Raw genomic sequence first — 22,002 nt, forward strand, 5'->3', positions numbered from 1 at the left:
TTTAAGGACATTTTTCCTAAGAGGGCAAAAGCTCTTGGTTCTCATGTGTAAGAAATTAGGAAAGGAAGGCAGGAGAACAGCATGGCTGAGTAAGGACCTCCTAACCAAACTAAAGCATAGGAGGAAAATGCACATGCAGTGGAACCAGGGACATACATCCTAAGAAGAATATAGGGATGCTGCCTGGATGTGTAGGGATGGAATCAGGAAAGCTAAGGTACAGCTGGAGTTGAATTTGGCAAGCGATGTAAAGTATAATAAAGTGCTTCTTCAAGTACATTGGTCAGAAAAAGGAAGATGAAAGAAAACATACACACGCACCTCTCCAATCCTTATAGATAATACAGAACTATTGACATCTGAGGCATTCAACCATTTCTATTTTTTTTTTTTTTTTTTTTTTTGGTAATCTCTCTTTCCCAAACTCAGGAACTCTGAACATCAGGGCAGGGACTGGGGAAATGTAGTTCCTTCCCCTCGTACATGAAGATAAGATTCAAGACCAACTGAGGAACCTGAACATACATAAATATATGAGACCTAATGAGATGTATGTCAGGTTGCTGAGATAATTGACTGATGCAGTTGCCAAGCCACAACCACTCTCCACCATATTTGAAAAGTCATGGTAGTGAGGTGAGTCCCCAGTGACTGGAAAAAGGGAAACGTCACACCTATCTTTAAAAAGGGTAAAAATGCAGAACATGTGAACCAACGACCTATCAGTTTCACCTCTGTGCCTGGAAAGGTCATGGAAGGCACCTGGAACATACGACAATGCATATGGAAAAGTGGGATATGATTAGAGAGAGCCATCATGGCTTCACCAAGAGCAAATCATGCTAATGGCCTTCTACAGTAGAATGAATGCATCAGTGGAAAAGTGAAAAGCTACAACTGTCATTTACCTAGACTTCTGTAAGGCACCTGATACAATCCTCCACAACATTCTTGCCTCTAAAGTAGAGAGATATGGGATTGATGAATGGACTGTCAGATGGACAAAGATGGCTGGAGGGTCACACCTAAAGAGTTACAGTCAGCGGCTTAATGGCTAAGTGGAAAGCAGTAACAAATGGTGTTCAAATACTCTCGGTATTTACATCAAAATCATAGGCAGTGGGATTGTGAGTATTCTCAGCAAGTTTGCAGACACCAAGCTGAGTGGTGAAGTATATATGTTTGAGAAAAACTTCATGAGGTTCAACAAAGCCAAGTGTAAAGTCAGGCCTATCCCCAATATCACAGAATCAATTAGGTTGGAAATGACCTTTAAGATCAACCAAAGACAATCATTACCCCAGGACTGCCAAGACCACCACTAAACCGTATCAACACGGACTAGGGGATTAACTGACTGAGTGCAGCCCCGTGGAGTAGGACTTGGGAATACTAGTAGACAAAAAGCTGGACATGAGCTGGCAGTGTGTACTTACAGCCCAGAAAGCCAACTGTATGCTGGGCTGCATCAAAAGGAGTGTGACCAGCAGTCTAAGGGAGGCGATTCTCTACCTCTACTCTGCTCTTGTGAAACCTTGTGTTTCACAAGCTGTGTTCAGCTCTGGGACCCCCGGTACAAAACAGACAAGGATCTGTTAGAGCAGGTCCAGAGAAGGGCCATAAAAATGGTCAGAGGGCTGGAACACTTCTCTTGTGGAGAAAGGCCAAGAGAGTTGAGGGTTTTTATCCTGGAGAGGACAAGGCTCCAAGAGAGATCTTCTACTGCAGCCTTTCAATAGGTAAAAGGGGCTTATATGAAAGATGAAGAAAGATATTTTACCAAGGACTGTAGTGACAGGACAAAGGGCAATGTTTTCGAACTGAAAGAGGACATAGGAAGTAGGTTTTTTTTACAGTGAGGGTGGTGAGACATTGGCATAGGTCGCCCAGAGAAGCTGTGGCTACCCCATCCCTCGCAGTGTTCAAGGCCAGGCTGGACGGAGCTTTGAGCAACGTGGTCTAGTGGAAGGTGTCCCGGCCCATGGCAGGGAGGGGCAGACCAGGTATCTTTAGAGGTCCCTTCCAACATAAACCATTCTGTGTTTCTAATATACAGTATCTGCATTAATAATTATGCAAGAAGAAACATTATCATTAGTTATACTAATCCACAGCCAACCAAGTGTATGTGGACTGTAAGGCAATATATCTCAATTTTTGTAAAGGCTCCTTTAAAATTATTTCCATTTACTGTTACTAGAGGAAGATCTGTACCAGCTTTGTTCCTTGGAGAAAAACTCCTTATCCAGAAAGAAACAAAGCCTGTTCTTACAGGAAGAGTGACATAAGGTTTATGAGAGTGTGCCTGGATGCTTAAAGTAACATTTCATTTACTTGGACACTCACTGCATGAGAAAGACACTGTACCAAGAGCTTCCCAAAGGGTCTGTCAAAAGCCTAATAGGACTTATAGGGAGAAACCATGGGGTTGGACCAGATGACCTCTCAACATCCCTTCCAACCTCAACAATTTTGTGTAACAGAATCAATTTTGCTTTTCTTGCTCCTGAAGAAGAAACTGTAGATACAGTATTGAGTCAGGCGATCGAAGGTACAGCAGCTGTATAATGTATCACATTGTCAAAGAAAGAGCACGAGTCCTATTGTTTTCTTGTTAACCATTTTAAGAACATGAGCCAGGAAGGAAGGAAAAAGTTGCACAGATGGAGAGAGAGAGAACAACTGGAAAAAAAAAAACCCTCCAAAACCCAAACCATGTATCTATAAATGCAAAAAAAGGATAAAGAAAATCTGAGCAACCAACATCACGGCAAATCCTGAACATAAATCAACATACAAGCACTGCAGAAATCTGTTCCATAGCTGTAAGACAACAGCATCACCTGTTCTAGCCACCCACTACTGATACCTTGATAATGCAAAGAGAGAACTGTTCAGCACAGAAAAATCCCATCACTCATAATAACTGATTTTCTACATAGATGGTGTGCAGATTTCCAAGGGATCTTAGGCAAGAAACAGTAAAAAAATGAGTATCTTAATGTCTCACTTGCTACACAGGCTGAGATTCACACATTTCTATAATAAAACTAACATTCCTATGCCGCCCTGCCTGCAGTGGTCCAACAGATGATCAAGCACTTCATCAAGCCACACCTAATCTTAATATGTGTACACTTTGACAGAGGCTTCATCTTAACTCATCCTCTTAGAACGTATATACACCGTGCCAATAGAAAGTGACACTGACAAAAGCAGTATTAACTTCTTCCCACACATAAGAGAACTTTTAAGAAAACATTTCAGAGGCTTGTATTCGCTGGCCAGAAGTAGAAAATAAAAAATAGTATTAAAGAAAAAGCCACTACCACATTCCACTTCTAACTTCATATGATCTGCCATAAAGCAACAACCATATGAAAATATTCACACCCTAAACCTAACCACAAGCACAAACTAATCAAGCACAAACTTATGAGTGAGGACTAATACAGTTGCAAAAAAGAATTCAAATATTTAGATGAATGGGCAAAGTGAAAACTTAGCTGCTCACAAAAGCTGAAAGAAAATGGCTTTATCGTGGAGAGCCTGGGTGGTGCTGAGCCCATCCTGAATGTCTCCTCTGCACTGCTCAAAAACTAAGCCCTCCCAAGGTATTTTGCACTGATTTCTAGACCACCCACTCAGATGTGGTTACACAAACCACGTGTTGGAATGTCTGCCCTGCACTGACAGCAGTACCAGTATTGTGACCTTATTACTTGTGCAGCCAGGCTTTTGATACAACTGATTTGTTTTATCTTTTCAATACCTTTGATTCCTTAATGGTTTGTATGCAGTCTGTCTACTGATCATTAGATGCTTAAGGATGTGAAAGGGGAATACAGCCACTACAAAAAAAAACCCAAAAAACCAAAAAACAAAAAAACCAGAACCAACCGCCATTATCAGAGTGAAAGTATTTTTAGCAGATTTTTTTACTCCCCTTTTCCTCCCCTAAAAAAAAACGGGCTTCATTTCTAGATCTTACTAAGAAGATGTAACTTCACAAACCTACTATTTCCTAAAAAGGACACGGACAATGAATTCTGTCCCCCTGTAAGCAATTACAATGGTAATCATTTATTCCTCGCTGTGATGAGAAGGGTAAAGTTTACTAATGAAATTGTAGCTTTATAACACCAATTGTCTGAAGGAACATAGGAAAATTACTCATTTGATGTAACATTCAAGGGAAAGGTTACTTCTAGTCAGAATTATACTGATGATAAAAATACATCTTCTGCTGTATTCACAGACCTATGTTTGACTTTGGTCAAATTTCAGACTGGGAAAATTAAATGAAGAATGAAAAATGCAAGATTATAATTTTGCAGCAGAATCAGTCTGGCTGAGGTAAAATACAGAATATAAGTAAGAATCAATATTCAAACAAATGTTAAACAGACATTAGCATCTCACACAGTAAGACAGCTTAAAATTTTGTATGATGCTGCAATGCATCTCTCATCAAGTCAGCAACGACACAATCATTACAGCAGTGAACCAAAGAAGCTGTCATTCTGCAAGCTGTCACCATCATCTTACAGCAAGCACAACTGCTGACCAGCAAACTGCATTGGCTGTGTTAACGTAAGGGACCACATGCAGCTAACAAGGGATCTCTTGACCCTATTTTTTCCCAATCTTGTTCCCTCTGCAAGGGTATTGTTCTCACTGTGGCAATACTTTTTTTTCCTGTCTAGTCACAGATGCATTTCTTGCTACTCAAGTAAATGCAAGGCTCTTACGTGATTGTGGTTTGATGTTTATTTATCTGCTCAGTCACAGAGCCAGCCTTGTAAATGTCATCGCTTTAGCTGTGTTAATGCTCTGATTAATTCCCAAGCACACACAAAAGCACTGCAGATATATGGGCTTTAGTCCCCATCATCCGTTCATAAGCCTTTTATGCTCAACAGTAAACTTTCTTGGTACAGTTTACAGTATAGCTTCCTAGTGTACACTACATTCTACTGTATATTGCTTAACAGTTAAGAGAACTAATGAGGCTCATAAAAACACATGCCTTGCACTTGTTAAACTTTGGAACATGTTTTACACTCGTTATTTTTGCAGTTTCTGCTGGCTCCTACTGTGGTTGAAAGTCTTGACAGAATTTTCACTGTAAGTCTCTATTTCAGTGCATTGAACTCAACAAACTCTGCACATCAATGGACCAGTGAGCAAACATAAAAACAACCAGTCCTGCTACTACACTGAAACAATAGTTTGCTAAAACAGCCAGTAGTTTGCCATTAAACAGCCAGTAGTAAAAGACAGGATATGATGTGTATGAACAAAGACAGTATAAGCCAAATCAAATATCCTACCACTAGTGCTTGGAGTAAAATAATGTATATGGCAACTGAACAGGGCAGTTTTCGGACCATTTTACAGTTTTCCGGTTAATTCTGCAAAGTAAGTAATGGGGCTTCAAATCAACAGGTCATTCAAGAGGCCACGAAACACGAGTATAGCTCCTAAAAAAGCAAGATGATACTTACCAAGGACCCAAACCAGATAGTGAACATACTTTATTTCACTGTGAGAATGAGAAAGGACAACGCATCAGGCAAACCCCAAAAACTACTGGGCTCTCCAAATGCACTGTACTGTGTGTACACTACTTCTGAAATCGAAAGCACAGACTTAACCTAAAAGCACACAACCAAATAGAAGAGAAACAGTCAAGCATTTCTTAAGATCCACAAGCTGAAGACTGAACATGGGGTTTTTTTACCTTGGAAGACTCTCCTCACCTCCTCCTTTCTTGCTCGCTCTCTTTACTGTGGACTAAGATAGCCTTTAAATCTAGATGATACTGAAATTTCTGTAAAGCCTCTCAGTTGATTCAAACTTCTAAAAAAATATTAGAACTTGTCTACCCAACTGGACATCCACTTTCTGAGGTCAAAAGTTAAGCAGCAAAACGAAAACTGGTCTTACTATTAGACACAAACACTGTTTGAGTAATAGTGACCCACTTATGCTGAAAATGATTGTTTTAGCTATTGCAATTTACTGCTAACCTGGCTAGTCCACTGAAAGAAATAATCCAAATTCTCACATATAACTTTGTTTTAAAAAGCTTGATATAAACTCCTAACATTTATTGTCCAAACACTTTAACCCAACCCAAAGATCAGTGCTTATATACATGAAAGACTTGAAAAGGTAATCTTACTATTTTTTAAGAGAAATCTGAATGTCTGAAATTGAGTGAACAAGGATTTATTTTGGTTTTGCATACAAAATTAGATTAAAATAGCTATATTTTAAAATCGAGATCAACGCTTAGTAACTCTTACTCTATCAGAATTTTGTGAAAAAGTCAACACACACACAACTGCAGTCTTCTTCCCTCTCCCACTGAATTATAACATTTAAGAGTTTAAGTATGATCCACAGTTTGCATGAATTTCAGCAGTAACTGATGCTGTAATTGATGTCATCTCCCTCCCATGCCTATTCTCCTATTTGCTGTTTTCTTCCACTCTAGTTCTCAGTGTACAGTAAAGCTTATTTTTTATTTCATGGACCAAATTATTCATTTTACCATTTCTAAAAACCAATGTAGTCACACAAGAAGTATGATGGGATTCTTCCCCTCCTGAAACTCAGTTGAGTTTTTACCACAAAGCTTAGTGTAAAAAATCAAAATGGACAAATTTCCATAGGTATCTAATATAGCTAAAAGAAAAGAAGTTGAACACACACTAGTAGACCAAATGTTTTTAAGGTTGCTTTTAGATTTCCAAACATTTTCATATAAAACAATCAATAAAAATTGAAGTTTATCCCCTTCACATGCACCCCTATCCCTACCCCACCACCACCTTCTTTATGTCAAAAGTAAGTTCAGAATTACACTTTCACTCCCCTCCCCATCCCCAATTGCACATTAAGACATGGACTTTGAAGTACGTAACGTTTCAAGTATGCTTCATGCCAATCATCAATAAGAGTCATAACATTACTGAAAAAGTACACTTATTCTTGGGAAGCCTGAGAAGGACTTCCTGCAGAGTGTGGTCAAACAACATTTTAAATAAGAAAAAAGTTCCCCATCCAATTTGTATCCCACCCTCTCAAAAAAAGCGAAGTGTAAATTTTTCTTTGGACTTAAAGAAACAGTATTAGGATTTACCATCTGAATAGAAATAACCCCAACAGAAATTCAGTTTTACAGCGCTGCACAGACTCTGTGCATGAAACAGAAACTCATACAAATACTATGTTTAGCTCTACACATACAGACTACATGTGGCATATAAGCATACACATGACATACTGGCCTGTCCAGAAACAAGATACATTTTTAAGGCTAATAAACCTGAATAAATCTTTGCATCCAGAAGTGTTTTTAAAAATTGTCTTCCCTTTTCATTGGGGGATTTGAACTCCCAAGAGAAGGGTGATGATTTCATCAAGAAAGCATGGAGCTTTAATGTGAAACTGAGTACACATGCTCTCTTTTTATCACGCATAAACAGGGATTCTGATTTTTAAGGAATAATAGATGGTATGAAAGAATACTCATTTTTATAGACAAGAAATCCTTCTGGAAACACAAGCAGGTTATTGAACAAATACCAGAATCTGGAAAGTGTAAAAAGCATCTATGCATATGTGTGTGTGTGTGTGTGTGTGTATATATATGTGCAGGTGCATGTACATGTGTATAGACACACACACATATATATGCAATATACCATGTAAGTATTTATTCCAACATGTAACTGTATAATTTTTTTTTCTTTTCAAACAAAGTATTTTTCTTTTCAAACAAAGTATTTTAATTTAGCAGTTGTAAAAATCCCCAACAAAATCAGAAACAAAACCTCAAAACAAAGTAAGCAGACCATACACTATATGAACAAACAAAAAAGTTATGCAAACAATTTTACGGTATAAGTGAGTCACACACTGGCAGCAGAGGAGTGCTGAAACTCGTAGTAATAAATAGCTCCAAATTAAGAATTCTCTACAACATCTCCTTAGAAGACAGGACCAGTATTTCTTCTTTCATAATGATCCTGCAGAACACCTTCACTCATATATATTTAATTTTATAACATTAAAACAGACACAAGAATGTAGGCTGCAAAAGCTGCTGGATTCAGGACAGTATACATAATATTTTTTGTTAAAAGTCCTACTGGTTTATTCACTAAGGCTAGACAGCAAGTCATGTAATCCTATCTGGTGCACTTCCTACCATGGTCAAGATCAAAAAATGGATAGAACCAAGGACCTGCGGTCCAATCGACTGTGGTCCAACCCTCTGTGGCAGAGAAGCAACAAATACAGGATTACTGTTTGATCCCCAAGTTTGTATCTTGTTTCCTGAAACTGCAGAAGTGGAAACAAGATTGTAGTGCTTTTAGAGATTAGAGAAAGATTGCAAGAAGTGGCATTTTAACGAGTAAGATTACTATGCTTCTGATAGTATTGCATCGAAAGAGCACATATGGGACCTCACTACTTGCAACATCTGGTAGTACCATTCAATGACTCATTAACTTTAGAATACACGTATGCAGTAATAAATAGATCAGGTACGTAGTAAGGCAGTGTGTTGAACATGCATTCATCTTGTGGACTGGAACACCACAGAGAGATACATGATACCATACACATTCATTAAGACCAAGTATTTTTGTTTGGTTTTGTGTTTGTTTTTCAAGGCTATCCAGGCAAACTCTTCTGGAGCATTTTCTTCTTGAGAAGAGTGGTCCACTGAGTCTTGTCACATTTCTTCTCCCTTATCAACAGATGATCACTGGCTTTAAGTAAAAATAAAGCTGAAGAGGGTTGTTTTGTTCCCCCACCCCCATTTTGGTTGCATCATTCCGAATGTGTCATTTAAAGAACAGGTTTTGATGCAGAAAGATGCTGAATCCTTAGGAGGTTCCACATGTTTCCAGATAACTCTGTAGTTTACGGACTGTGGTTCTGTCCAGTGAGCAAAGATCAAAGTCGAAAGTTGTATTTGTGATATGAAAGTGTCCAGTTTCTTCTATAAGATTTACTATCTGAAAGGAAAGATGCAGTTGAAAATTTCAGCAGTTTTACATGCCCACTCAGCCTATTAATAATATGGCACTAAGTATCACATGAAAGGCATAAAATAAGCCAAATTGCCCCAAGACTTGCTGGTTAAACCATTATACTTACCACTCACTTCCTTTCTGATACAAACTATGGTTCAGACTACAGTTCCTTGGGTTAAAAGAAAATCTGCATAATTTCTAAGTGTTAATAATTCAAGTCTCTTAAAAAAAAAAAAAGAAAAAAAAAAAAGGCACAGCACTCCCTTCCCCCCCTCAGGCCCAAACAAATTAAAAATCTAAGGTAAATCTCTGCTGACATGTCTGTGTGCACAGCTGCTAAGCAGGTTACTCTAGAAAATATTTGGTATAAGCCTTTCTGCAAACAAGGGAAAGAAATAAATCCTTATTGAATCTAGTCCGTATCAAAGAAAAATTATATTCAAGAGCTCTCACATCAACAGTTAGTTCAGATACTAGCAGTTATTTCCTGAGTAATGGACTTAAATAATTTTTTTTAAACCAAATCAATCATGAAATACTCGTACAAATGGCAAAAGATCACTTCTTCTGTTGAGTATTTAATATATAACCACAGCTATCACTCAAACAGGAAACAGAAGAGCTGCTACGAGTTTTTGAGAAGAACAGGGACTAAACCATCTCTCCTATGTGGAGAGCCTGAGATGGCTGGGATTCTTCAGCCTGGAAAACAGAAGGCTCATGGTGGATTTTATCAGTGGATACAAATGCCTGATGGGAGGGTGTAATGAAGATGGCGCCAGGCTCATTCCAGTGGCGCCCAGCGATAGGACCAGGGACAGTGGGCAGCAACTGCAACACAGGAGGTTCTCCCTGAAACACTTTTTTTCCTGTGAAGGTGACCAAGCGCTGGCAAAGATTGCCCAGGGAGACAGTAGAGTTCCCATCCTCTGAGATATTCAAAAGCCATTTGACATGGTCCTAGGCAACCACCTCTATGTATCCTTGGTTGACCAAGGGGGTGCCAGACCAGGTAACCTCCAGAGGCCCCTAATAACTTCAACTGTTCTATGATGTGAAATCAACAGGACATATCTTAACTTGTGCCTTTCTGCAGTTTTGATATCTTTAGTGTCTTAAATGTAGTTCACATTTTTACAGTGGGCATACTCAATACTGATTTGCTGTAACAAGTAACTGCAGAGAATTCTAGGATGTGCACCTACCTAAAAAACCCATTCAGCATCTTGAAAAGTCAAAGCATTATTTGTCAGATGGGGCTAACAGTGCCAGTACACTACTGCTATGAATCTCCTATGTGCTATTTCATGTCAAGAGACAGACATCCCAAGGGAGCACACAGAAAGGTACCCCACCCTGAAATGGGCCTCTGGGTAGTGTCGTGGACTGACAGAACATTGTTCTGCTCAAGTCTTTCCAACCATCCCTTCTGTGGCACCCAGGCTCGGCTCAATATCCTATTTGCACCCTTCAATTTGAAGCCCATTTAGTTGTAGAGCTTCCAAATATACCTCCACTGAAACCTGCTGCTAGATATTCCTTGCTTGTTTGAGCTTTATTACACTAAGCGTAGTTCCTTTTCCAGAGCTGAAGGAGATATAGATATATGCTCACATACAGCTGTATTAAACAGCATGCCTTAAAACAACAAATCTGTTAGGATTACACGAACTTGAAAAACTAATTTAAACTAAATATTTAGTAATTTTCTGCTCCACATTTCATTTTATAAACAGATGTTTTTTTCTCTTTAGACCATAGGAGAAAAGATTATGTTGATAAATAAAGTAACTTCATGTCTACTGTCAGGCAGAGAATGACAATAGGTCATGGGTGGATGAAACAGAATGGAAACAAGATAAAATAATAAGGAGGAAATGCCTGTTACAGTAAAAATCCCCCTTTCCAACCACCTTCCATTTTCCAGGTTGGAAAAAAAATAAAAGTAAAATCTGTTTAATTTGGGTTGCAGCTGTCCAAAATTCTGGAAGTACTTAGGAACAATCCGGCTGCTATTAACACTTCATTTAAATCTGTGCTCTTGGCTTTAGTTTTTTTTCCATAAGGGAATTTTTAATCTATGATTGCCAACTTCATTTGTCCACTTGTTGATTCGCAGATTCTTGTAACACTTTTACATCTCCTACTGTTCTGCAATTAACACAGGAGGAAAAAAAAAACCCAACAAATGGGACAAAACTGATTGTTAAATGGCTGCACAAGAAGTTTATAGAAGCTGAGACCAGGAAGCTGAACAATTCTGTCTAATGCTTCCTTGTGTTATAATGGAAGAATACCACTCCTCATCACTCCCACAGCAAAGTACCTGGTTTTAGAAACAAGTATTACATAAAGGTATTAACACATGTATTTTTAAACAACATTATTATTTTTAAAAAAATAAGTATATTTTAAAAAATTGATAAGGAGTTTTATTGATCAGGTTCTGCTTTAGGCTTTTAAGCTCTAGGCCGACGGAAATATAAACATTTTAAACATATCTTTCATCCAGCCTTCATGAACTACAGCCAGTAAATACAGAAATACAACCTGGTAAATCAGACTGCAATGAACCGCAACAGCTTTAATGGATGTGCAAAACTGTATCAAGATAAACCCAGACAGCTCAATGAAAAACACCTGCCTGTATGCCAGTCAATAAGGAATTCGTGACTTAGAGTATTAGCGTATGCATCTTCATGCTATTCAAAAATACTTGAAAAAGAATAAAAGATTAGTTGCCAGAAAGTCTGACAGTTACAATATTAAAAACAAAGCATTAAAATGTTTTATTCCAAGAGCTCAAGTTGCAAAGAACAAACACATCCCATTTGTTCCTGCTGCAGTAAGCTTTGCTTTTATGCTGTAATGTACATCTCTGTTTATATAATCTTTCTAGCTCAGTTTCATCATTATCCATCATAGTAAAACTATTTATTTGGCTTTAAACAAGCACATCATAGATGAGTGTGTTTGTTTCATGAAGCCAAAGTGCAACTAATGACATAAGTAAGTTTTCAATTTATGGAGGGCTTTAGGCCAAGTGGTTTCCAGACCTGCAAGCTGCCCCTCGCAGAAAATTCTCAGACAATAATTGATATCTGAAGTTAAGCAATTTGTGGATATGAGCAATGTAATTCTCAGCAGTGCTGCATATTCTCAATATCTCCCTTATGCCTGTGCTGTCTAGTGTACCAGCTTTAAGGAGTTTTTTCACCAGCTGAAGATATGACTTCTAATACCTCAAAATAAGAGGCAAAGTCTTACGAAAAATCTTGTTGCCTTTCAAGGGGTCACACTAACATCATCTGCACTGAAAATGCAGACTTCAGAACCTAGCTTTATCCAGCCAAATTTGAATATATGGGACATGCAGCATTAGCATCTGATTGCAGACTCAGTTATCCCTACTATTTCACTGGAAATCAGAGTCAAGAAAGGAAAAAACACCCTAAGTCTCAGCACTGTAAAACCTAACCCCTTTCCTTACAGTGAAAGAGTTGGGAGGGAGATTTCTTATTACAATGTAATTTCAGACCAATTTCTGTCTAGCCATGGCCCAATATTCACATAAAAATTGCTCAAGTGATTCTCACAGGACTAATTTCTTGGTCAAATTTTTTTTCCACTGACCTTCTCCCTTCTTGGTCAGTTCTTAAATAAGCATCATTTTATAGCAGGATTGCTTAGCTACATACCCAGGTACCTGCAGTTCAGTATCACACCTCTCCTGCCTCCTCCCTCTTTTTACAGATTTATTTCAGCTTCCTTTAACAAAATGCCTCAAAGAGAAATGCCTCCCTTGGGAAAGAGACACATTCTCAAACAGATAAATTTTTCTCACTTCCAACTTGGCTATGTTCCTATTTGCTGTCATGCCTATGGACTTGGTAGCAACTGAGACTGCAAAAACCTGTCCTCTCCTCTTCACATCCCTCAGCTTAAGTTTCACAAGCCATTGCTTTTGAGTGATAAGTGCCTACATCCTCCTCTTGCAATTTTCTTGCATTCCCCAAGAAATTCAAAATTCCCCAAGAGTCTGCGGGTAGCAGACTGGCACGTGACATGTCTGCCCTGACACGAACGAAAGAGATTACATCACCACTCAGGAACACACACCACCACCACCACCACTCCACTTCACCACCACCACCTTTTAAACTCTTGCAGCTATTTACATTTTTCTGTTGCATATTTTTGCACTCAATCCCTCTTCTCATGTAGTAACCACCATACCTTTATAGAGTTTTATCCCTTGCTCTCCTGACCTTTGTACTTCCTGTAGTTTCTACGTACCTGTATTTCTTGGTCTAGATTTCACATTCATTCCTAAAAACTTTCCCAGCTTTGTACTCTTTATTTCTGTGCTCACTGGAAGTATTTACATCACTTGCATAGCTTCAAAGCAGTAAGGCCAATTAAGCTGAGATGACAGTTTATTTGTAATGCAGAGAAGCACTGATTCTCCACAAGTTATCCATTCAATATTCTGAATGTACTTCTGTAATTGATAAATTCATATGAACTAATGAATTGCAGAATATTAAGGAATTAAAGTCTTTAAAACTAAACTGCATTATTTAATAACAACATAGAGCATTTGCTAGTGCAGTCTAACAGACAACTGGTAAGCATCTCGGCTCTTTCACTGAATTCTAGAAGACATCTGTAGCCAGTATTACAGTTATCAGCTATCCGTACAGAACTGCACCACTATCCTAGCCTGCACCATCCATAAATTCAGCTTTCACTAGGGCTGTGTCAACAACCTGCACACACCAGGCTGCTACTCCTAGCCCCTGCCCACAGCAGGCTCAGCCGTAGGGTCTGATCAGCCTGCTCCAGGCTTACCCAATCAGGATTTTAAAAGCTCCAACGATGGAGATAGCATAGTCTGTTCAGAACAATTGGCGGGGGGGGGGGGGGGGGGGGGGGGGGGGGGGGTGGGGGGGGGGGGTGGGGGTAGGGGGTGGAAGTGACGTTTTCCCTTTATTTTTTTTTTTTTGATCTTTGCTTTGCATAAGAGGTTGAAAAGGTGTTTTCAAAAATTTCACATGAAGCCACCTAAGCCCTGTGCTCTGTTGATATAGCCCCAGTGAAAGCTGAATTTATGGCTGGATAGTGCAGGCTAGGACAGTGGTGCAGTTCTCTACTGATGGCTGGTAACTGTGTAATACTGAGTACAGAGGACTACCAGAGATAAAACCATTCGAAAGCTGTGCCTTGGATAAATGGGGAAGTAAGTGCTGGGGAAGCACGTCCTAGCTAGGTGCTAGGGTGTGAACTTAAAATATAGTGGCTTTTACAGATTCAATTTTTATGTGACCTGTCTAAGAATTAATCAATAATGTGAAGTGGATAGGGTGTTGCAATTCCTCCTTTTATCCTGCACAGTAATTTCCCTATGTACATAAAAATGCATCATTGTGTATTGTAACTTATGAAATCTAATAAAGCTACCACTATCCCTCTTTAAGTAAGAATATCCTTAACCAGGGTCTTCCTTTTCACTGACCTTTCAATTGTTTTTTCACCTTTACCCCCAATATTGAGCCTGAACTAATAAACAGATTAAGGCTGTGGCATACAAAATATTTTTACTACACTTATCCAAGTGCTGAGAAATTTGAGGAGTGCAATCACTTAGAAGTGGTAAATATTTCCCTTTTCACAACATGTCCACAACTGCCACATAATTGCACTAAATGTAATAAAACCATCTGTGATACAATTGCATCTCCTTTCTTAACAGTGCTTATTGTTTAATCTTCAGTTTGTAATACAACAGCACCTGACCATGGTGCCCAAAGAATAGTATTTTGTTCTTACTATTGCATAACTTTTCAATAAATTTGGAGCTTTCTTAAGTTTGCACTTTTTCATATTTTACTTGTTCCATGACTTCAGAAGACTCAATGAATACATTGTGGTTTTCCCCAAAAAGAGTTTTGCTTTAAATTCCATGTTTTCCGTTTGCCACAAAAAACATCTTATTTGTGAGAAAATGATGGTCACTTTCAGGAAAAAGCAATAATATTTTTTTCAAGTCAGGGTGCATAGCTGTACCTATTCTCCAATCTTGTCTTCGTAATTATTGATACAGTATGTTGAGATGTAACAATGAACTGGTGAAAGCTTTAGCTCGGGCACTTTTTTTATATTTGTTATGTAGTGTGACAACGCAATTTAAAGTATGTGTAAAAATTCTCTAAGCTGCACTCAAAGTGGTAATGGGCTGCATATGGGTTATAAAGGCTTGAATGGAATTTTAGATGAAGGCAAAAAAATACAATGTGACTTCACAACTTCAACGAGTACACTGTGATATTGCGGAAGAGAGCTTCTCACCTGCTGCAGTACATGTCTCTCTCTCAAAGTCATTAATCTTCTGTGGAGCTCTACTAGTTCATCAAGATATGCCTAGAAACAAACCCCCCCCCATAAACAACTTGTTAATTAAGTCATAGCTATGTATTTCAAAAACTTCAGATGTCTTCAAAAACAGTACAAGTGGAAATTTCATTTTGAATCTTCTTAGAGCTAAATTTTCATGTTTAGTAGGCTGGCTTACTCTAGCGTAACGCAACCCAAATGTAAGTTTTTACAGGTTTGCTTAGACACTTCAGGACAATGAAAATCTTATTATGCAGTCCTTTGCTGTAGAAGATAATGCCTGTATCTCAGCTGTGGCAAAAAGTGTCAAACAGACTGGGGATGCTAAAACAGCACCTTTAAAAAAGATCTCTCACCTTTCCACATAAAACCCAAACACAAAAGGCTTACAGTTAAATACCTCTTCTTCTCTAAAACTATGTAATTAATTTTCTGTGTCAACAAGAAGACATAAGGGGAGAAATATCAAGCAAGATTAATTCAATGGCAAATTCCACTGTCCTCCTTCCTGGGTTGCCAAGTATGTCCCACCTCTCCACCCAGTTATCAACCTTCTCCTTCAGCCTGAGCCTTAAGAAACCTTGTTTTCTTTTAAGCAGAGAGAGATATGGCACCCAGCTTAAGAAACCAAAAAGTGTATGGATCACATCACTGAAAATATAGCAATGGACATTGAACCTTTTGTTCCTTGCCACATGTTATCACAAAGTTGACACCAATACCTGTAAAATAGGAACCTTCAGAGGAACTCATCCACACTGGGAAATTGTGCTACATTCACTCACAAGGACCTAGAGCTCCTACCTATGGCCTGCTGAAATGATCTTAAACAAAATGGTCTTTCTCAGTGTGAAATGGTAAATCTTGCTTCATGTACTTCTAGCTAATTTGCTTAATCACACTGCCACTTCCTAATGCACAGCTTTCATAAACTATATGGAAAATATATCCTTTTTTTTTTCATTGATTGAATTATTGGCTAAGAATACAGCTGTGAATTCTCCTCTTCAAAAACTTCACTGTGAAGCACAATGCAAAGTTATGGTGGAGAGCAGATAAATAATAGGCAGCAGATTCCCACGTGGCGACATTTGCCAAATCACCACATGTACTGAAGAGGTGAAAAATACTTTCAAAATAGCATAAAGAAGAAAGAATTACAGAGAAAAAAAAAAAAAGACAAAGATCTGCACGTAAGGGAGCCCAAAGCAAAAATGTACTGATTACTAAGATTTTTATTTTGTAACAAAGGTTGGTGTTTAGTAAATACACTAGTATCACATTCTGGACTAACTTACTGTTACCTCATTCCCATTTACCTTATCACAATCCCCATTCTTTATTTGTTTATCAGATTTGTTTTGCTTTATTGGACTTTTCACTTCTAAAATCTGGAAAAGAAAGAAAATGCTGTAATATTTCAATGCATCATTGGATACAGTTACATATGAAAAATTCTGCCATCAGTTAATAACGCAAATAATATATCTTTCTGGAGAAAATGTAATCAAACCTCAAAACTAAGCTTTTCATTCTTTAATCCATACAACCTGCTCATATTTTTCAGAAAAAAAAAAAAAGCAGCTTACAATAGAAAATTATGATTTGCTGGAGTGAAACGATAACAATGTTATCAATCCTTAAAAGAATTAGAATTAGTTTCATGTCATTTAAAGCCTCCTCAACACTTTTTTGTATCTTTTGCATACTGGTAGGATAAGAGGTCTGATTTTGCAGATATGGAATGATGCTGAGGGACTTTCCAGTGCCTTTCAATTAATGGTCAGTATATTTTTACTGTTCCCTTCCCCCTCCCCCCCAGCACTGCCTCTTTTCTTCTACAACAGAGATTTTGAAACACAGCCTTTGAAATGACCGCATGATTTCTAACTGATAAAAAGTGTTCAATGGTAGTCTCTCTTGCACTCATACGGTACCCTCCTTGGCCATTTGCTACCACATATGCAAACCAAGAATCCTTCATCCAGCACTGAACCACAGTCAAGAAGAACATGTCAACAAGCAGCAGAAAGCAATGCTTAAATTGAAATTTAATTAAATTTTAGAACTAAAGTGAGGAATATTTAGGGAAAACAAAACTGTTGATTGTTCTTCCCACACAGCATATTTTTTAAAGTTAAAAGTAGAGTTAAAAAATATGAGTAAATCACAATGTTATTCCTAACCTGGAATATGATCATCAAAGGAAAAGAAATGATCACAGATGATGGGCAACTTTGTTTCACATTTCACTGTACATAAGACTAACAACACCAGCATGATTATCTCCAAAACCACACTGGACAGTCACAACACATGACAAAACACAGCAAACAAACGAGGAAATATGGCCTGTAAAAGCAAGTGTCCCAGACTTGCAAAAAGCCTCACTGACAGTTTTCTGTGAGTTCCCTCTCATTTCTACTTCCCTTGGTATAAATGACTAAACTTGCATATATGTTCCCCAGGGTGACCAGCACCATAAGAATACAGCAGGAAGGCAGCTATATCCCTACATAGAGAAAGAGACTGCAGATCCGAGCTAACCTTATGTAAAGATTTACTTAGCCAAGAGTGACGCATGGCCAGAAAGCAAAACACACTTTTCCAAAGAAAAATTACATTTCTTCAGTTCAATACTCCCTGGATATACTAACGTGTAGCAAGAAAAAGAAAGAGGAGGAAAGAGTCTTCTTTAAAAAAAAAACCAAAAACCAAACCAACAAAAAACCCCAAACCTATAGCTCAAGGCATGGATCCAGTAACTTTTAGTTGATTTCCTTGTTTTTAAAAGAAGAAAATTCTTGGTTTCAAATAGAACCTTAGCAACGAGACAGCATACTTGAAAAAGCTGCTTCCTGACAGTGCTCCTGATGTGTAGTGAAAATCTAACACCTTAAGCTCTCTTGTTAAAATGAGGCACACACTAATCAAATCTGAGGAAGCTAAAAGAAATCTTGTACAACTTTTTAGTTCTATGAACAGACTTAGTCAACACAAGCCTGATTTCATCAGTGAAAATTATCATTCTGACAAGTAGCATTATGTTACCAAGCAGAGACTTCAAATATGGCTAGTCTATATGATTTGAATTCTCATAATCCTTCCCTAAATTTCTGATTTCCAGTTCAATTACAAAATTCAGCTTAAGTACAAAAATGGAGGAAGGTATGCAACATTCAACTTTAGCTGGCACAGTGCTACTATGTGTAGTATTTAAATGCACAGGCAGACCTACTAGATCACCAAAGGGGAAAGAAACATGAAAGATGCAACTGATTAGGGTGCTGACATTGAGACTCACTCTGATAGTAAAGTAAAAACTACCATTGTCTTCTAGTGAACTACAAAATACTGTACCTTCTAGATAAACATTGGTGGAAGAGAGGGGAAGAGAAGAATGAATGAACTCCTGAGTATAAGCCTATTGATGTGAACTATGTTCACATCACTGCTAATAAAAACCCAAGCTTGTAAATTGTACAACTGATGCTGTAAAGGCAGTTTGTACTGTTTACCTTACAAAACTAATTCATACAGAAAGGACATGTCTTAAAATACCGATGAAAACACTACTTTGCTGTACAGTATTTGATAGACCAAATGCTTCTCCTGAAAAAAAAAAAACAACAAAACAAAAAACAACAACCAAAATCACCAAACCCAAAAAGCTCTTACGTCAATTTACAGACTAAGTAACTGCACTGAAGCAATCAGAATGTAATTATCAGCTCCCCAGAACTGCATTTACAAATCCTGACTTTACCTGGTTATTGGTGGTTTTTAGTAAAGGTGGTGCTGGTTCATGACGTAGTGGTGAGGAAGCTGAACTGCTGTCACTGTCACTGCCATCACTCAGACTAACCCTATGGAAAAATAGAGCCAAGACATTACACCTCTGGACAAAGGGCTGTTAACTGAGCTTGTACTTTGAGGTAGGACACTAAGAATGACCCCTCACTAAGCAAGCCATCATTAATCAAGGTCATGTGGAAGAGAGGCATCCAACCAGGGCCACAGTCTGAAAAAAAGCTCTGTGTAGCACGAAGAGCAAGGGTGTCTGCCTGCACTTGGCTAAGATGACATGTCAGTTAACAGCAGCTAGCATTACAGAAACAGTTAAATATTTAGAGCATTAAACTGCTGTTCCAAACATTCCTGGAGTAAGTCCATATCTTGGTTCATAGCCCTGTGGAAGGAGATACTTTTTTGCTTTTCTAAAAGCTTTTAAACAGTTGTAGTTCCTACTTGGACAAGTGTTTCATTGAAAAGTTCCCTGTTTCTCATCATAAAAAGCACTCTCTTTAAAATTTAAATACTTAGTATTGCAGGAGAGGTCACACAGAAATGCTTAGCTCCTTGTCAGTCTCACCCTTCATTTACTTAGGAACAACAGGGAATATTTATTTATTGGGGGAAAAAAAAGTTACTTGAAATAAAAAGAAGAGAAATATTAGACTTAAGTTTTCTTTAAAAACCTGAAACAAAATCTCCACACTTGGAGAAAAGTCAAGTTTGAGACAATCCTTACAATCACTGACACAAATTCTCAAACTGCCAGTCATCTTGTTTGTCTTGTCCTTGATTCTAGCTGCTAATGCGTACCAGGAAGCAAGCTGACATTCGTTAATATTTTCCTATCATTTTCCCATTTAAGCAGTAGCTGACACTGGCACTCAGATCGGGCGCATTCACAGCCAAACCCTGTGGCTCAGACAAAAAACCCACCATGAAAAGGTTCGAGAGACCTTCATATTTTCCATAATCTTCAACAACATTCAGATGACGCTTCAAGCTGCCCAAGGAATAAAGGGTTTTTGGAACACTTTTGTAAGGTTGCTGCAAGGATGCAGAAGCTTTTTTCAAGAAGTCATTTCTGTGACAGATGCCTGCTTTACCTTCTACCTGCACTTTTAAACATTACATACTGCATGCAGTGCAGAAATTACTTAAAATTCAAATTTCATTGATTCTGATCTAATTTAACAACCTAATCTGAAACTGGTAAGCAGAGAGATCTTGAAAATGAGATACCATGTACAGAATAGCTCATCTGGCAATTAAAGTGCTTAATTTTATCTCATTTATGCCAGAAAGTAATTTATGCCAGAGGGTAATTATAACTACTCCTCTTAAGTCACAATGGCATGAATCAAGGAAAGTCAAATGAATGAGGACCATCATAACCACATGGATTAGGACAGAAATAGTTTGTACTGGGAATGGCTAATTCTGTTAGCTTTTAGAAGAGGCAATTTTACATGCATACACTTTAAAAAGAGAGTCTGAATTCTCTGCCCATTTGCTACTCCGTGCTCTCTGAAATCTTAAGACCTCACCTCATTACTAACAAGTACAATGTCATGGCCACCAGGCTACTTGCAATCATAAGACACTCACCTTCGACTCCTGCTTCCTCCTCGGGTATTTACAGGTCGTTCAAACTCAGAATCATTGTCATTCTCATCTGCTTCATCGGATTCATCTTCATTATCATCTGAATGCAGATCTTTCATTATAGACCTCAATGGACCTGAAACTACAGAAACAAAATACATAAATCAAGTTCAGCTTTCAGCATTCCAGGCAATTGACCCAGTTTTGCAGATGACAGAAAACTACCTTCCCCACATAGTGTTCGGAGGGGACAATCTTTAACCTTAAACAAATTAAGTAATGCACTGGTGGCTTATGCTGTAGGGACTTATCCATGAAGCACTTACTCACATGAGCAACTCTAAAGTCAGCTTCAACATACTTACTCATGACAGTGAAGTGACTCATATGTTCAAGTGTTTGCGCATTTGGCCCCCAGGACCACAGCTAAAGTAAGTAAAATACTGTCATGCCAGGAGGAATTGACTATTATTAGAAGCAAGATTCTTTTGCACTGCTGCATTTTAGCATTTTTTGTCTTTTCAAATGATATGATATGCAAGCAAAGATCTACAGGGACATACCCATCAGTAATAGTACACTTACTAAGTTAATACATGTACTGAGAAACAGAGTCTAACAAATTGTTCTGACTGGTACTGGACAAGGCAGTATTCAACTTGGTTTTTTATGTATCTGACTTCAGCTGCAACCTTTATTTCAAGCGTCAGTTTCAGGGCAGGCAAACACTTTGCCAATGTTCGTATGTAAAAAGTGCATCAATCCCAGAGAACACCATCCTATCTCTTTTCCTGAATTAAGAGAAGGTACAAAGCTGGACTTGCTCATAAACTTCATTAAACTCAGTTTGGGGTTTTGTTATGATTTTATTCCATTTATTTTGCTGTAAAAGACAATTACAGAAAGAGAATATGCTTAATGTATCTGGGAAATGTAAAACTACAGCTGCTTGAAATAAGAATGGACAAGAGCAGTTCAGAAGAAGGAAGAAAGCAAGACTGATGCCACAGGGCATTTAGCTCTGAAATGCAGCCCATGTGAGACACAAAGCAGCAAGTAAAAGCAATGGTGATGGCTGCGGGAACATCAATTATCATTACAGTTCTGTAATTTCTTCAGGAAACACAGAGTACTAATGTGAATCAAGTGAGCTTCA

The 22,002-nt window shown here is 38.2% G+C and overlaps 1 protein-coding gene across 1 annotated transcript in view; it reads right to left on the reverse strand.

Annotated features, from left to right (window-relative positions):
* Window positions 1–8,906: 8,906 nt before the first annotated feature.
* The window catches only part of MLLT3 (myeloid/lymphoid or mixed-lineage leukemia (trithorax homolog, Drosophila); translocated to, 3), a gene marked incomplete at its 5' end in the record, with an annotated part of 49,618 nt that continues 36,522 nt past the window's right edge, over window positions 8,907–22,002 (reverse strand). Inside the window, 5 exons of the mRNA XM_010016768.1 lie at window positions 8,907–9,038; window positions 15,405–15,476; window positions 16,769–16,840; window positions 19,216–19,315; window positions 20,850–20,982. Of these exons, the coding sequence (XP_010015070.1) occupies window positions 8,907–9,038; window positions 15,405–15,476; window positions 16,769–16,840; window positions 19,216–19,315; window positions 20,850–20,982 (509 nt within the window). The remainder of the gene's footprint in view (window positions 9,039–15,404; window positions 15,477–16,768; window positions 16,841–19,215; window positions 19,316–20,849; window positions 20,983–22,002) is intronic.

Source organism: Nestor notabilis, unplaced genomic scaffold (genome assembly GCF_000696875.1).
Source record: "Nestor notabilis isolate BGI_N333 unplaced genomic scaffold, ASM69687v1 scaffold6116, whole genome shotgun sequence".
Lineage (NCBI taxonomy): Eukaryota > Metazoa > Chordata > Aves > Psittaciformes > Psittacidae > Nestor > Nestor notabilis.